The following is a 19,073-nucleotide window of genomic DNA, read 5'->3' as shown; positions in this document are numbered from 1 at the left end:
AGACTATGTTGATGAATGATACGAGTGCAGTAGTTGTACTATGCTTGGGACAGAAACCATGCTGTGTGGGTGTGAGAAGGTTTTTCTGGTGAAGGTAATACATTACCTGCTTGTGAATGCATTTCTCTAGGATTTTTGAGAGTGGAGAGAGTATAGCAATTGGTCTGAAGTTGGACATGTCTGAGGAGTTGCCCCCTTTGTGAATGGGTAGACTAAATAAATTCTTCCACACAGAGGGGACATGGGATTCAGAAATGGATTGGTTGATTAAGATGTAATACACTATGTGCTATGACACTTCCTTTTTGTGTATTACAGCTTTTACAGGTGTAAAACACCTGGGCTGCGATTCAGATAGATTCTATCTGCATTTAGATAATTGGTCAACATGGGTATGAGCCCAATTATTTTCACTATGAGTAATATATAATTATTGACCATGGGATGGGTAAGTCCAATGTAACACCAAATGGGATAGGTAAATTCAAGCTCCAAAAGAAAAACTGGCTAGGCTTAAAATGGTCTGCAGTGGCAGCTAGCCTAATATTTACCTAGGAACTTATAATAATGCTGATGTGGAGTCATGGTAAAAACCATCTAAAGAAGCATTTCACTAGTGACTTATTATAGTCTTAAAATATAACACTGTGCTGCTAGGGTTGACCTTGCTAGTATTCTCCCTACCGGCTCTTAAATTTTGGTACCAGAGGTACCACCCTACACACAAATGTACGCGCACGTGCGCACACACACATACACATACACATACATACACACACACACACACACACACACACACACACACACACACACACACACACACACACACACACACACACATACCTGAACTGTAAGATTTATGGTGTTAAGAAAATACTCATAAGTAACTTATTAATTTTAAAACAGCTGAAGTACCAGCAGGACAAATCAATATCCTAGTACTGCTTCTGCTTTCAAAGAAATTATTTTACCAAAATTTCCTAACATAAATAATCATATAGCTGTGTTCATTAGACTCCTAAACCTTCAGAATGCTAATAAATGAAAGAGATAAACTGTTTCTTGGAATCTCAAATATTATGTTTTAGTAAGGACTTCCAGTGTTACTTTATTGTTTCTTAAAAAAAAATCAAGTTAAAGTACACACTGATTACTTTATTAGATAAGAGTTACTTCTTTTCAAATGCTGCAAAAGATGTGACAATAATTTTAGTGTATGTTTTTGGAATGTAAATCCACTTAGAAATACGTACATAAACATCCAGTATCTCACTTGTTGGACCATCAGCTGTGAATGACTCCCCAGCAGTGCTAGAAATTTCATTGGGGCGTTTATAGGTAAACATTGTTCCTCCGCCTTCATATTTCCCAGGCCGATCAATGGCCCAATTTCCATTAATTATGGATCGACCAGATCGACTTCGTAGTGCTAAGAAAAAAAAAAAAAGAAAATTCAGACCACTTCAATACATTTGCTGCAGACTATAAAAATAACATATTAATAATGCATTAGATCTGAATGCAACATTTCCTTAAAAGTATGAAATATGTTTATTTAAATCATCTGAGGAATCGATTATATATATGAAACTATGAAACAATGAACAGCAGAAACATAATGAAACATCATACTGGGAAGTATTCATAAAAGCTTAAACTTAAGTGCTAATTAGAGCAAGTCAGCATTTTTTTTTTTTTTTTTTTACATCTGCTGTCAATGAATGTAGACAGATCTGCATTTCCAATACATGCTAAGAAAAAGGCTTAGGTTCATAGATTCATACTAGGCTAACTGCCCTTGCGAGCCATTTTAAGCCTAGCCAATTATCTCCTGTGAGATTCAAACCCTGTACCTTGTGTTTGTAAAGCAAACACCTTAACCATTAGGCCACCCTCCCAACCCCATGATGCTGCGAATGCTGAAAATGCATCAGGAACAGTGAGACAGGTATGCAGTGCTGACTATGGAAAAGAAGTTTGCAGAATTAATAGACAAAAGCCAGCATTTATTTTAGCTGGTGATCATACCTCTCAACTGTCTAGATTTTTGCCTCATATTTTTGGTCTGCTCTACATAAAATTTGTGGTTTTCTGGCAAATCATTGAGGAACAAAGTCACTAAATAATGGCAAGCATTCGAGTTTCATACCTCATATTCTTCTTAATGAGATAAAAGTATTAAATTAAATCCAGATATCTGCAATCATTGTTGAAGTAAAGAAGAAAGTAGTACATACACTGACAGGTTTGAACAGTTCTTATGGTAACAAGGGAGAAATAGCCAAGTAATAGGACACTGGAATGGCTGCAGGGACTGCTGTGGAGAGGGTCTACAGTGGACCACGATCCATTACCCTGTCTAGGGCCCCATTTGACCATGATCTAGCTTTGGTAGGAGATATGTAATAGAGTCAAGGTGCGGTAGAGGTCGTCTAAGCCAGTGCAAGAGCTAATCATACCAGCACTTCAAAAAAGCAAGGGAAAAGTAGAGGAGCCAATAATAATGAACTAAATCATTTAGGGACCCCTGAAGTGCTTCCACAAATGCTTTCAGCAATGAAGAGTGTTCCCATGACATCTTGTGCCCAGGAAGGTTCCCCCTTTGCCCAACCTTAGATAGGCCTCTGTGCAGAGGTAAGAGAGAAAAACATACTGAGTAAGTTTTGAGAAGAATGACTGAAATAGAGGACATAGAGAGAGATCAGTTTAAGTTATTAGAGAAGAGGCAGGTATGTGAGGAGAGACTTAGAGAAGTGACAATTACAAACAAGGAAATATTATACCTGGAATCAGGAAAAGAGGTAAATTCAATAGAAGTGAGGATATATGTTGAGCCCCCCCCCCCCCAAGCCTTTCTGTGTTGGAGGGAAGCCTTCTAGCTTATCAGTGGGAGTGGTAAGCATTAGGTACCCTATCTACCACAAGAGGAGTGTTTTTTTTCCATCTCTTTCAACATTCTGGTTTAAAAGCCACACTTGCGCTTGTTTCCCACCTTTCCTGTAACTAGCCTAGTCCAGATACAGAGCTGCAGTATCCAGGACTGTTGGTAAGCTTCTGAGCCCCGCAAACCTTTCTATGTTGGAGGAAAGTCTTCTAGCTTATCATTGGGAGTGGTAAGCACTAGGTAGCCTGTCTACCACGAGAGGAGCGGTTCTTGGCCCAGAAATTGTAGTTTATTGACATTTAGACAGTTTGTCCGTCTCTTTCAACTTTCTGGTTTAAAATACCACATCTGTGCTTGTTTCCCATCTTTCCTGTAACTAACCTACTGGTAGCACTAGAAAGCCTTAAACTGATACAAGCCTTCTAGCTTAGGAGAGAGACTTTGGAGTGATTAAGTATCAGTTTTCTGTACTTTCTTGCTGTACTTAACTGTTTTCTGCCTAAACGCACATTTTCCAGCATTTATTGTGATTTAAAAGCTGATTTTTTTTTCACATATTGTACTTATTTGACTGCCTGCACTTTTAAAAAGTTATTTTTTGTTTAAATAATTTGTTTAACTGTTGTAGGCTATAGCCTTTTCTGATCATTTGTAGACATTTAAAGCTGTTTTAAGTGTATTTTTTACTGTTTTTGTCTTATCTTTTAAAAAAAAAAAACAAAAAACAAAAAAAAAATCCTTGTTTCCCACCTTTCTAAGCTAGTATAGTCCAGTCTTCAGGCTAGTGCTGAATTCCAGGCTGTGATACTAGTTTCTGAGTTGCCCATACCTTACTTGGATAGAAGAAAGTTTCTCTGTTCACCTGTGAGAGAGGGGAGCTTTGAGCAACCTATCTGTCCCTGACGGAGTGGTTCTAGCTCAGAAGTTAATAGTTTATTGGCCATTTTGGGCTAATTTCTATTTCTTTAATTTCCCTACTATAAAAACCACGTTTGCATGGTTTTGCACACTGGGTAGTGCCAGTTATCTACGGTTAAATTATTCCCGGCTCCACTAAGTCTCCTCTTTAGTTTTTCCCTTATTCCCGGCTCCACTAAGTCTCCTCTTCAGTTTTTCCCATGAAACTAGTCTAACTCTCAACCTAAGCTCTCAAAAAGCATCTTACAGCCCAGCACTTGCTCAGACCTAATAGCAAGCACTAATATACCCTGACACTGATTGCCCAAAAGGGCAAGGCTCTTTATTCACCCCTCACCAACCAAGCAACTAAGCAGTTCACCCTACTATTCAGGCATGACCAAAGGGCGACTTCAGGTGCACTCTTCAGTCCAGCTGGTGAATCTGGGTATCCTGAGGCAATGTTACAACTGCCTCATGTGCACAGACAACCCTTTCCTCCTACCACAAAACACTAACATATGTGAGAGATGCAGTTATACAGCCAAACTAGAAGCTAAGCTGTCCACCCAAAACTGGAACAGACAGTCAAGAGGAAAAGGTTAACACTTGATCCAAAACTCCAGCTGCACACAGACCTACTAAAACAGCACTGGCAAAAAATACACATAAATACACAAAATCATACTTGGAGGCTCTAAATAAAAACCTGCAAAAGCATCAGAGACGTCCAAAGCAGGCACCCGAACAACCTGCATGTCCCCTCACAAACCAGACAACACATAAAACACAAAATCAGTGTGCCGCACAATCACAGCCCTTAAGGCAAAATAACATACCTAACACACTAGTAATAGGTGACTCTATAGTCAGGCACACTGACGTCCCACTCACTAGGCTGGACAAGCAGAAGGTTACTGTTAGCTGCCTGTCTGTAGCCAGAATCTGCCACATAACTCAAGCACTCAGGTCACTCCAGAACAAGTACAAATATGGCTCTGTCATTGTTCATGTTGGTGTGAAAGACCTGAGATGTACCTCTCTGGACTACATGAAAAGAGACATGGAAGAGTGCTCTGATCATGTAGCCCAGGCTGGTATGACCCTGACCCTGAGTAGCATCCTGCCCTCACCAAGAATGATACCTCAGTATAAAGAAAAAAAATGATCAATTTCAACAATTTGCTAAGCTTCTGGTGTCATTCAAAGGGGATCCAGTGTCTGTCAGCCTGGAACGACATGCTCGACAAGCTGAATTGCTTCACAAGAGACGGCTTGCACCTGTCACCCCTAGGCTTTCGAATACTGGCCAAGGCTCTTGCTGCCTCCATAGTGCCTTTTTTAGGCAAGGCTCAAAAGTCAAACCCACCTCCATAAACAGCACAATTAACAAAAATCTGAGGGTTATGCTACTCAATGCCAGGAGTTTAAATCTCAAAATGCACGCGCTCGAAGCACTCCTCAGTATGGAGAACGTCGACATCTGTGCAGTAACTGAAACCTGGTTCAAGGCTCGAGAGAGCACCCCAGGACTAGCGGGCTACAGCTCATACCACACGTTTCAGCCACAGAACATGGACTGAAATACAAAAGGAGGGGTGTATCCATATTCATCAAGGATACCTACACCTCCAGGTTAGTGGCGCAGCATGATACATCTGAGATCATCCATGTGCAACTAACATCAGGCAAATCTGCAAAACAAATTGTGGCCTGCTACAGATCACCCTCCATGACCCAAGACCACCACTCCACCTTTCTGAGACACTAGAAAACATGAAGGTCCTACCAAACACTCTGATATTGGGCAATTTCAATTGCCCTACCATTCACTGGGAAAACTACTTGAGTACAAATTCCCAGGCCCAGCGCTTCCTGGAATTTATCAACTCAAATGCCCTGGATCAGCTGGTAAACTCCCCCACCAGAGGTGAAAACATATTGGACCTGGTCATCACCAACATGGGCAACAGGTGTTGCACACCGGAGGTCAACCCATCACTGGTTAGATCAGACCATAAACTAATCACTCTGGATGTCCACACCCCACCACCACCCAAAACTAAGGAAACCACAGTAAAAAAACTTTTCTAAAGAAACTTCACCTTACTTAAGTCAGAGGTGGTAAGTTTCACAGCCGACACGCTAAAGGATTACACTGCCCAAGATGCAGAAACCTTTACAAATGTACTCTATGAGCACCTACAAGGATGCATGGATCTTGCCATCCCTAGTAAAACCAAGACTCACTCCTCTAAGAGAAGGAAACCAGTTTGGTGGACCCCTGCAATAAACAGGCTATACGATAGAAGGAGGAAACATGTTCAGAAAAAAAGCAAATCCCAAGAAGGAAAGATATCCCTGATCAGTATCAGTAAGAAACTGAGGTGCCTCATGAAATCATCCAAGGCTAACTTCAAAAGAAAAATAGCCAAGGATTCAAAAGATAACCACAAAGCCTTCTTTAGCTATGTTAAGAATCTAAGTGGCAACTCGCAGATATGCACTGAATTAGTGCAAAATAGCACAAAATATACTGAACCTACTGGTATTGCCAATATCCTGGCAGATAGATTCAATGCAAACTTCATCCCCTCTCACCTCCAAAAGGACCCACAATAATACCGGAAAAGTGTAGTGTCCCAAAAATCACAGATGCACAGGTGAAAGCAGCCTTTACAAATGCCAAAAACACATCATCAATGGGACCAGATGGTGTCCCAGGCTGCATCTTGCACGAACTAACCCCCCACCTAAACATGCTGTTCAACCCCAGCCTATCCACAGGCTATGTGCCCATAGAATGGTGCACAGCAACGGTTATTCCTCTCCACAACGGAGGGGCCACAACTGACACTGGTAACTATCGTCCCATAAGTCTGACTAGCCTAGTCTGCAAGGCTATGGAGCGCATCAACATGGAACTCATTAACAAAGACATTGGGAACCTCCAAACACTTGACCTGACCCAATTCGACTTTGTAAAGGGCAGATCATGCCTACTAAACCTGGTTGACTTCTTCGAGACAGTCACCAAGGCCATAGACGAGGGAAAGGTGGTTCACACAGCCTACCTTGACCTCGCCAAGGCTTTTGACACCATTTCCCACTCGGGTATTACAGAAAAACTCACCAGCCTGAACATAAACCCCTATGTAACAAGATGGGTTGCCAACTGGCTTACAGAAAGAACTCACACGGTAAGAATAGCAGGCTCCAGGTCCGACTCTAAACCAGTCACAAGTGGTGTCCCGCAAGGCTCAGTCCTGGAACCCCTTCTGTTTGGCATATACTTCTCAGAAGTGCAGGCAAACACAGGAGGACTACGGCTAACCAAGTTCGCCAAAGACTGCAAACTGGGAGCCATAATTGACTCTCTGGCTGACATGGACATCCTCCAAAAGGGTCTTACTGAGATGTACACTTGGTGTCAAAGTCATGGCCTCAAGCTAAATGCCAAAACAATGCGTAGTCATCCCGTTTGGGAAAAACAAAACACCCACGAATTACCACATAGGTGGCAGCCCCCTTAACACAGAACAGGTAATAAGAGATCTGGGGACCCAGGTAGATAGTAATCTCTCCTTTGACAATCATATTGTGAAAGTAGTTAGGAAATCCTTCTACGTGGTCCATCTAATTAATAAAAGGTTCGCATCTAGAAATAAAGAGGTTATAGTGCCCCTCTACACGTCACTCATTAGACCATCATAGAGTACAATGCCCCATTTGGGATGTACCTCACAAGACACTTCCAACAGCTGGAAAGACCACAAAAGTACCTCACCAAGAGGATTACTGGTCACAAACATATTCATAGGTTCGTACTAAGCTAACTGCCCTTGTGAGCCATTTAAGCCTAGCCAATTATCCCTTGTGAGAATTAAACCCTGCACCTCGTGTTTGTAAGGCGAACACCTTAACCATTAGGCCACTCTCCCAACCCCATATGTCGTATGCAGCCTGACTGAAAAAACTCTGGCTGAACTCAGTGGCATATCGCTTACTCAGACGTGATCCCTGCCTGACTTATAAAGCCATGTCCAACTCAGAATTGATGGACATGCACCACCTAAAGAAATCCAAGTCATTGCGAGCCATGTGATCTAGTGAGCTAAACCTTGCCACAACAATAAATAGAACATGCTGGAGGGATAGATTCCTGTCACAGAGACTCCCCATGCTTTGGAACAAAATTCCAAATTACATCAGGCAGAGCCCCTCACTAACACTCTTCAAGAGAAACATTGACGAGTGGATGGGTAACAGAAAATACACCCCTGGGAACACTTCATTGACTCTGCTAGACAGAGGATCAGTTAATTAACCAATGGGGTGGTGAAAGCCGGCACACTCTAGCTAGGCTTATAAATGCCTTCGGGCAGATAGCCTAGTACATACCTATGAACCTATGTTCATAGGTTCATAGGTTCATACTAGGCTATCTGCCCGAGGGCATTTACAAGCCTAGCCCATAGTTTTGTGGCTTACGCCACCCCTTTATTATGGGGAACTATACCCATTATTTTGCTGTGCCTCTGTTGAGCAGTGACACTGAGGTAATCCCTGGGGTATATCTGCGATCTCCCATCCATTGGTCAAGATTTCTCTTGAACAAGGCCAGCGAGGTGCTCTGCCTCACATATACCGGGATTTTATTCCACAGCATAGGGAGTGTTTGGGTGATGAATCTATCCCTCCAGCATGTCCTATTAATAGCCGTGTCGAGGTTTAAGTCTCCCGCCCTTGTGGCTCTGACGGATCTAGATTTTTTGAGGTGAAGCATATTCATCAAATCTGGGTTTGACATGGCCTTGTATGTTAGGCAAAGGTCACCTCTGAGCAGCGGTGACTGAATAGAGCTGGAGTTCTTTCAGTCGGGCAGCATAGGACAGATGTTTGAGACCCTTTATCCTTTTGGTGAGGAACTTTTGTGGCCTCTCCAGCTGCTGCAAGTGTCGGGTCAGATACATTCGAATGGGGCATTGTACTCAATCATTGGTCTGATGAGTGATGAGTATAGGGAGACTATGACCTCCCTTGATCTAGATGAGAATCCCTTCATGATAAGGTGGGCAATGTAGAAGGTCTTCCTAACTACTTTAGCTACATGGGTGTCGAATGACAGACTACTATCAACCTGGGTCCCCAGGTCCCTGATAACTTCTTCTGTGCTCAGTGGATTGCCACCTATTTGGTAGCTAGGGGTAACCCTGTTTTTCCCGAAGGGTATGACTATGCATTTTTGGCATTTAACTTTAGGCCATGGCTCTGGCACCAGTTATCCGTTTCTGTGAGACCCTTCTGAAGGATATCTGTGTCAGATGTGTTTTCTACTATGGCCAGTTTGCAGTCATCTGCAAACTTTGTCAGCCATAACCCTCCTGTGTTTACTTGTACTGGAAAAGTAGATGCCAAACAAGAGTGGGCCCAGGACTGAGCCCTGTGGTACACCACTTGTGACAGGCTTTGAGTCTGACATGGCGCCAGCAACTCTGACCCTGTGGGTTCTGTCACTCAGCCAGTTTGCAACCCATCTTGTGATGTATGGGTTAACATTTAAGCTGATGAGTTTTTCAATGATACCCGAGTGGGGTATTGTATCGAAGGCCTTCGCCAGATCGAGGTAGGCTGTATGGACTGCCTTTCCCTCATCAATGGCTTTGGTGACTGTTTCGAAAAAGTCAACCAAGTTTAGAAGGCATGATCTGCCTTTGACAAAGCCAAACTGGGATGGATCCAAAGTCTGCAAACTCCCTATGTCTTTATTTATGAGGTCCATTATGATCCTCTCCATGGCTTTGCAGATAAGGCTTGTCAAGCTAATGGGCCGGTAATTTCCAGGGTCGGTGGAGGCACCGCCTTTGTGAAGTGGGACCACAGTTGCAGTGCGCCACTTCCTGGGTACGTATCCAGAGGTAAGACTATGATTAAACAGCTGTCCTAGCTGTTAAACAGCTGTCCTAGCTGTTAAACAGCTGTCCTGTTCAGTAAATTTCTCACAAGATTAACAGGCTATGCAGAAATAATATGCCATTAGAAAATTCTGTACTAAAGGACTTTGGATGATTAAGTTTGCAGATAGGAGCAGTCACTTAATGACTTAGCTATCCTACAGGAAGATTTGTCCCAAATAAATAACTAGTACCAAATCATGGACTGTAACTAAGTGCCAAAAACATATTATTGTATTTTTGGGAACTACTCCATTGAAAATATGCCCCTAAGAGTTGACACAGTTGTTCAAAATTTGGGAACTTGTGTGGACAGTGACGTAACTTTTGATCAACATGTGTCCATTGTTGCAAGAAAGTCATTCTATACTGCACAGCTTATAAACAAATTCATAAAATGAGATCATTATAAATGTATTACAATTGAAGAAATTATGTCTGCTGCGCCAGGAACAATGCATTTTCTTGTGCTTGATGCAAATCAAGGCATTTAACCAGTTAAGCATGATGAGGAGATGCCCATACTGTATACTGTTCATGTGCCTGTCAAAAGCCACATATTGTTGTGACTTCCATTTGGTATTTCTTCAGCACGTGAAAGATGTTAGAGAGCTATTGCACAAATGACCAGTGGCTTTAACTTGTGATGACAGATGAGTATGGGGTCTGAATAAAAGAAGCAAAGTGTGGGACTAACCAAGTTATTGAAAATATTGTGAAAAAATAAACTCGAGCTAAATAAAAATATTTATTTTGTACATATAATTATTTTTATTAACCAGGTTAGACCTACTGAGATGAAGCTCTTTTTCAGAGTATGCCCAAGGGGGAACTATCTGAATTACATGCTACATGTGTGCCTGTTGAATGCTTGAGGACTTTAATTACAATCCTTGGAACTGTGAAACTGCAAGGCAATTGGGAGAAGTATCTTGGAGTATTTCCATTCTCTGATGTTAAAGCAATCTTGAAATCAGTAAGCATACCTAATAGTGACATAGAGGCATAGTTCTCCAATATCAGAAGTGCAGGAGGTAGCAGCCCATCATAAAAAAAAGTGTTGGTTAAGTGAACAGCAGGATTTAGAATTCACTCTACTCTGTTTCAATTACGGTTTATTTTTGAAGTACTGGGACTTGCATTATAAGGACTTGCATTTCTGATAGAGGCAAACTGAAACATATATGGCATGCCTTAATGTATGAAGGCTTGAAGCCAACCAATGAGAAGGTAAAAGCAATAATACATGTCCCTCCTCCTTAGGACAAACAAGCTCTGAAGTGATTATTGAAATGATGTTTAGTTTTTCAAAAAGTTTATTTCAACTTGCCATGTGTAAGTGTGCCATTAAGGAAATTATTGGTTTATGATGCAGAGTGGTATAGGAGTATAAAACAAAGAAAAATGTTTGAAAAGCTTAAGCAATTAGTAATTGCACCACCCAGAATAAAGTATTTTAATGGAAACAAGTGAATCATGTTCCAGCTAGATGTCAACCATAATGGATCTTCAGCAGTAATTTCCTCTGAAGGTAAATTAGAAACTAATGTGAAAGGTCATCCACCTTCCATTTGGTCAAAAACTTGTAGACAATGCCAAGAAAGCTATGACAAAAAATGATAACTATTTGCCAGAGTATATGGATGTGCAAAATTCATTTAACATATTTATGGGAACACAGTTCTCCCGTTCAATTCTTGGCTGGAGCGCCTTCTCTGTGGAGTCTGCATGTCCTCCCCACGGTCAATTGGCATTCAAAAGACATGTGTAGAATGGGAGTAGAATGGGCGTGCCTTTGCTGAAGGTTGGGCATCGAGCTGGCACCTGTAAAAAATCTACTACCAATCATTAGCGGACCGGAGTTCCGCCGTGGCGACCCCTAACTGGGAAAAGCCGAAAGAAGAACAAATGGGAACACAGTGTAGGTTGAATTAGAATATAAAGTAATGCAGATTATGAGTAAGGCATTATTGTAAGAGACATCTCTAAGTCTACAAAGGATATTATTGAGATTACAGAGCAATGACTTAATTGCAAGGTATAGGACTGGGAAATATGCATATAGCAAACATGTTGAGCCATTTGTGTTTCTCACAGAAAAAAAAAATTCTTGGAGAACACTTGCAAGCAAACTGGATAATTTGATAGCTGCCTTTCTGTGATAAGAAGCTTAGATAGTACAGTCCTGGCAGTGCATTGACAATGATCCAAAGAAGAGAATGCTATGAAGTGTCACAGAGAAAAGCTGGTCAGAACAAATGTTTACTGTGAAGAAAGAAATAAGGTTAGACATTTTGGTTAAAGAAGAAATAAACTAGGTGCACAGTTTAATAAACACTAAAGCTAACCATCAACTGCTCCCAGGGTCCTCTCCTTAATTTTTGGCTCTACTGAACCTGAACTATCTTTTTTGGGACTATTTTTTACTACTGTTTGTGGCTAGCTAAGACATCAAGGCACCCAAGAAAAGCATCACTCTGCTGTCTGTCAAGTAGTGTTTTCTGCTCCTAAGTTCCCACCCTCTGCATGCACCTGTTGTTTACTGGAGGAAAGAGGAGCAACAGGCAGTGCTGATATATTGACCAGCCTCTACACCAGCTCAATGACAACTCCACCTTCTTGTAGACAATACATTCCCACATGAGTCCCAAGCCTCCACAAGTGATCAACAGTGAGGTATCCATGATTGTGTGCACTCACCCCAGGATATGCAGGCCCATCCTCCTTCCTTGTGCCATCAACCACCTTAGCCACTAACTAAATTCAGGTTGACTGGGCTTTATTCAAGGCTCTAACCCTGCATGCCACTAGTGCAAGTTTATCTTCTAAAATTTAAAAGCATAGGAATGAAAAGTCATGAAGAATAGGGAGCCATATTTAGAAAATGCAGTATTTGAATAAAGTGACTGTAATGTGTTATCCTGGCCTGGAGTGCCCATAAAAATTGTGTTAGTAATCCAAAAGAAGAAATAACCCTTTATACTTCCCAGTATGACCACAGAGTAAATTAAGAACACAGGTATGTCACGTTTCATGACTTGAGCTGAGAATCTAAATGAAGTCGATAATTTAATAGGCATTGTAAGTGGTAAAGTGACCAATGCACTTAACACTATATTTTGCAGGTAGGGAATTCTTAATGTGAGATAACAGGTAATGATCCATATTATGCAAGTATGAACATCAAGAGCTTTTACAGGAGTGTGAATTCTGCCATACAACCTCTAATCTAAAAGATATACAACCAAATGGTCTGACAATTATCTGACAGATAGCACAGAGGTTTAAGGCTATAAGCTGTTAATGAACTGCTTCCTGTGTACAAGGCTTGTTTCCTCTAGCTTCCCTCTGTCTACTGCATGACCTTGAGCAAGTCACTTAGCCAGACAGTACATTGGAGGAACTGGGAATTTGGGATAGGCTCTTCAATGGTGTTCTGACCTGCATGTCTAGTAACTACTTATGAACTTAAGATGACACATTAAACAGAAAAAAATGAAAAAGACTCAGAGCATTAATGATGTCTGCTAAGTAGATGCAAATGTCACCTCGCTGGAATAACTAACTAACTAACTAAATAAATAAATATTCCCTTGCAAGATTTACTGTATGGAGAAACAGTGAAAAAAAAACAGTGCAGACAAAAATATTAACATGATCAGACATCACAGAAAGGGAATGCTATAAGGTTGCACAGAAAGAGTGGTTGAGTGGTTGATGGTGGTATCATGCTGCGCCACTAACCTGGAGGTGTAGGTATCCTTGATGAATATGGATACACCCCTCCTTTTGTATTTCGGTCCATGTTCTGTGGTCGAAACGTGTGGTATGAGCTGTAGCCCGCTAGTGCTGGGGTTGAGTGGTTGAGATGCAGTGAAAGCAAACTATATTTTATGTTGTTTGTAATGAAAATGGAATGCTAACCAGAAGAAACTAGTAACATTGTAACGGATTTATCTCAAACTGATCTTCTCAAATACAGTAACTAAGGATGAGAAACCTTCAGCAGAGTGGTGCTAAAAGATGTTTCCAGAAATATCCAAACAGGTGTTCCAAAAGTAATTTCTAGCAGCAGCAGGAGGTGGTCTAGAATACCTTGACTGAGTGGTTAAAAACTGTCTTCTTCAGCTCATGGTACATCAACAAACAGGAGTACAGCCCACAAGCTCTAGGAAATAGCACAAGTATGGAAGATGGTTCAGGTAAAGTCTGTAAGATACTTGTATGGCATCATGGAATGAAAAGTGCTTGCCTGAACTACATTTAATGAACATATTTCTGTTGTAGAAATAACATGCTTGGCTTTTGCATCCAAAATGAAAAGCATACACGTCTTTATAGTTTATGAAATTTTAAAGAATAGTGGTGTTTTCTTTAGTGAAGGAAATCCACCAAATGCAATATCTGAAGCATGTAGGGATATAAATCTTTCAACTGCTAAAGCAAGAAGTTTTGTTTTTGAAAAAAATATATGTGAAAACAAATCCTCCATTCATTATGTGGTCTGATGAAAATAGTGACAAAATATTCCACAAGTAGTCTGTACCTGTCTCTTTATTTAGCTGATGCTACAGATGAAATTATACCTTTACCTATGTTTCATGAGACAAACATCATATTAATTGCAAACAGAATTTGCCCCTGTAAATTCCATATATCTTGCTCATATGTTTGCTGTACAGCTATTCATCTGTTAACTGTGAAGCACCCTAAACATAAATGTCTCTTTTCAAGGACAGGAGTGCAACAAGATCAGGTTAAGTGATTGGCTCACACTCACACAATTTACAAATGTGAATGGGGGATACAAGCCAATGACTACAGAGTAAAGATTATTATCTCATGTGGCTGTGCTGAACTGCTATACAACCCCTTTGTTATTGTGTGTGTGTGTGTGTGCGTGTGTGTGTCTTCTTTATGCCTCCTGTTATTTACAACCACTGTTTATAGAAGTCAGGGATTCCTGACATTCATTTAAAGTATTATGACTTTTCTAGGGGACTTTTATGTCACAGTGCTGCTTTCTGCCTGTACCCTTCTCTGTACCTATGGGAAATATGAATTCTTGATGCAAGTAGCCCATGGTAGAAACACCTTTAACACTCATTGTATAAAAATCCTATACCATAGCGCAGACTATGCATTTTATTGGGTGTTACTGTTCTTATTCCAAATTATCACTACATCTCATCTATTTAATATTAGACTTTGAGCAAGTTATGTAACCTGACACTGCTTGTGGGTCATCCTTAAAAAGGATCACAAGTCCATTGAGCTTAAGGTTAATGAATGAATAAAATAAAAAAATAAATACATAAATGTAGCATGTGTTCGTATACAGATCACCACCAATATGTGATGTGAAATTATTTAAAGGGGCAATAATTAGACACTCGTATATACTAGGACGTTTTCATCCATATGCATTGTTACAAATGCCACAATAGAGATTTGCCTGCACATATCTTAATATAGTCCCCTACTACTCTTTGTAAAATATAACTGTTATCTAAAACTTACAGAGATTTATTTGAGCTGTATCTGACTGCATAGTTATATGGAACTCCTTTTTCATATACCATGTGTAATGGTGAGACAGTAGAGATATCTGAATCTTTTGCACTCAAGTTCTCTTTCAGACATTTTAGTGCAACTCTTTAGCATACCTCTGGCTGTACTCATGTTGATGTTCACAGCAGCTTTCATGAAGGCTGATGCCAAGTAGTGCCATCTCTAAATTGATAATAACAGACTATATTTTTCATTGTTGATAACTGCATTTTGCCTTCTGCTTTTGAGTGATGCTTAAGCTATATTGTATACAGATATGAACTCATAACAGAAAAAAAACTACTCTTCTCGAGGACAAATGTTACTCCACAAAACTCTTCAGATCTGATCCCACAATAAATAAGACAAAGAAAATTAAAATACTGCATCATGCTATATAATCAGTGTAAGGTCTTGGTGGTCCCAATGTCAGCGTGTGTAATGGTGATGTGATGTAGGACTATAGTTAACTGTATGAGACCATGTGCTGACACTGACTTACAAATATACCATATGGCAAATTATTACATCTTGTCTTGTTTTTAAAGGAAATGCTAGTGAAGGCAGATCATCAGCAAGCTATTTACAATGTTCAAAAAATAATAACCCTGACTCATAGCAATGATTCATACTAAGGCATGGCTTTTACTTTCGCTTGTTCATAACAACTAATTATGACTCATACAGGAGCATGACTGGCAATGACTGTTATTATGCAGTTATTCTGGTAACAATTCACATAATATGACTCACAAATAACATAGTAATGTAACAACTCTAATTCACATAGGAATGTCCAGACCTCAGTACAAACAAACTATTAACAATAATGAATGAGTGACCATGTGGACTGACCTTGTACTAAGAACCAGCCAACGAAAAGCAAGGAAAACAAACAAATAAGGTGAAAAAGAGGGCACAGCTGGCAAACATTTGAATTATATCCCACACTGACATACTTTCTCCACACAAATGGCAATACTAACTTGTGTAATGTTGAAATCTGCCACAATTTAGTAATGTGGTTTGTTAACAGATGACAAATAAATAATTACAACCAGAAAATACAAAAATGCACAAAGGCTGAAAACATCCAGTTATTTAGATGAGAAATAACTGTATATTAAAACAGCTCTTGGCTCAAAACAACTGACAAATTCAAACTGTGTAAGCCCTTTATTAATGCATGTTTTCCATAACTTCATGTCCCTAATGTCAATGGTGTTTTGGCTGTTCTGCACTCTGCTTCACCTTACTCGTGTGCTAACCCTAACCCAACACATTACGTTACTATAGACCCTTTCCCTAACAGTACCTCTAATTAAGATAAAAGGACACAGAACAACCACAACACTAAAAATATACAACGATAACTATCCCCTTACTTGACCTTGACCTGTGAAAACTTGCATATGCACCCTACCTGCTATAATGCAGGCTTGCAAGTTTTCAAACTACCAGCTTTTCATTCAGCTACACCTTTTGCAGCACATTCCTAAATGTTTACACTATATAAAGCTTGAATTCAACCACATGCAAACCTCCTGACCTCTAAGCACAAGAAATCTGGACAAAGTCTAGAATAATGGGGATAGAAAGGCCCAAAACTAGGGACAGATTTTAAATATTGAGAGTTGTTAGAATAACAGGATTTGTGTTAGCATACATTTTTCTGAAGGATAAGAAGTCTGAGACTTTAATGCATGTTACTATTTAGTGACTTAATTCCTCAGTTATTTGCCAGAAAACCACAAATTTTATGAGGAACAAACCAAAACTATGATGTAAAGATCTGGACATTATGTGAAAATCTGGTCAGTTGAGAGGTATGACCAAATGTTATACTCATAAATTTTCAACACATACTATTGAAGTGCTCTAAGTGTGATCACTATATATGTATGTGTGTATGTGGGTGTGTACATATAGATATACATATACATATATATTGGTTCATAGGTTCTTAGAAGGTTACTAGGCTAATGGCCCTAGGGCCTTTATAAGCCTAGCCATGTTATACCCATATTCCCTAAATGACCTTGGCTAGATGGTCATTATTCACAGAGTGAGTCTATGATCACCACCATCTGCCGCTGTCCATGAGAGACATAGGTGCCACCCTGGGGTGAATTTATGGTCTCCCATCCAACTGTCTAGGCTGCACTTGAATAGGGTCATTGAGGAGCTCTGCTTCACATGAATTGGAAGCTTATTTCAGAGAAGCGGCAATCTCTGGGAGATATAGCTGTCTCTCCAGCATATTCTGTTAATGTCACAGGCTAGGGTGATATCCCTAAAGTGAGTGACCCCTGTCCCATTTGATTTGTGGATATGCAGCATTTCCATTAGGGAAGGGTCAGAGATTGCTCTATAGGTCAGGCACAAGTCACTTCTCAGCAGCCTGTAGGATACAGAGTATAGTGACAGGGCTTTCAGTCTTTTCATGTAGGTCATGTATTGGAGGCCCTGAATTTTCTTGGTGAGAAGTCTCTGGGTTTTCTCCAGCTGCTGCAGGTGTCTGGTGAGGTACATGCAAAAGGGAGTGTTGTACTCTACTAGTTTTTTGATGATGGTCACAAGTACAGAGGAGCTATAACAATCTTCATCTTGGAAGTGATGCCTTTACTTATGAAATGAACAACATAGAAGGCTTTTCTTACCACTGCGGATGCATGGCGATAGAAGTTTAATTTGTGGACTCAATGATTGCACCTAGTTTGCAATAATCAGTGAACTTGGTTTGTCACAGGCTATCTACTTTCACCTGGACTTCTGAGAAATATATTCCAAATAGTAGAGGGCCCAGCACAGATCCTTGTGGTATGTCCCTGGTAACTGGACTAATGGTAGAGGTGGAATGCCCAACTTTGACAGCATGCATTCTGTTGGTGAGCCAGTTGGCTACTCATCTAGTGATGTATGGGTTAATCCATAGCTGGGAGAGTTTCTCAATGATACCTGAATATGTGCACTTTATTTACAGTGATTCCAAATGGTTATGGAGTAGAAGCAGTTAGACAATTTTTGAACGAACATAGCAATTACTCTAATAATCGGATTAATTTGATATGTATGTTATTAGAATTGATTTTCGAGCATAGTGTTTTTATTTTTAATGGTGATTATTACCTTCAAAATGTAAGCATAGCTATGGGCACCGAGTGCGCCAATAACTACACCAACATGGTAAAGGCTCATTGGAAATCAGAATATTTTAGCAAACAATATGATTAACAGGAATTTAGTGTGTTACAAAAGGTTTGTTAATGACGTGCTCCTGTTATGGCAAGTACATCTGAAGAACTTCAAAACTTGTTTATCCAATTAATAACAGTACATTTTTTTTGAAATTCGTAGTTAATAAGTCAGACAAGAGTATTCATTTCTTAGATGTAAATATTTTGATAGATGACTTAGGAAATTTTAAAACAAGCATGTTTAGAAAAACATGCTGGAAGAATAAAACCTTACACCGTACAAGTATGCATCCCAATTATATTTATAAAAACCTATTAAAAGGGCAGTTCTTATGAGCTTCTACATTACATACATATGATTTAGATGTAGAAGAAGCATAAAACTCTATGAGTAATGAATTTGAAAAAAGGGGGTATAGGAAGAAGGAAGTGGTAGGTTCAGTAAATGAGGTGAGATTAACAAAAAAAGATAAGGCAAGACCCTAGTTTTCTGAATGCAGACAGACAAAATTAAGAAAGCCTGGATAGTTCTGGGAAGATGAATAAAAACAATGTGAATGTTACTCTGATGATGGGTTGAGAAGGGCTGTA

At 40.0% G+C, this 19,073-nt stretch overlaps 1 protein-coding gene across 1 annotated transcript in view; it reads right to left on the bottom strand.

The window, feature by feature from the left end:
• The window catches only part of THSD4 (thrombospondin type 1 domain containing 4), a 1,382,388-nt gene that overhangs the window by 558,536 nt on the left and 804,779 nt on the right, over positions 1-19,073 (bottom strand). The window contains exon 3 of the mRNA XM_044078569.1: positions 1,254-1,429. Within this exon, the coding sequence (XP_043934504.1) occupies positions 1,254-1,429 (176 nt within the window). The remainder of the gene's footprint in view (positions 1-1,253; positions 1,430-19,073) is intronic.

The sequence above is a fragment of the Protopterus annectens genome, chromosome 7.part1, assembly GCF_019279795.1.
Source record: "Protopterus annectens isolate FY-2018-M chromosome 7.part1, PAN1.0, whole genome shotgun sequence".
NCBI classification, from domain to species: domain Eukaryota; kingdom Metazoa; phylum Chordata; order Ceratodontiformes; family Protopteridae; genus Protopterus; species Protopterus annectens.
The sequence above is the reverse complement of the archived record's forward strand: the minus strand, read 5'-3'. Positions and strand labels throughout refer to the sequence as shown.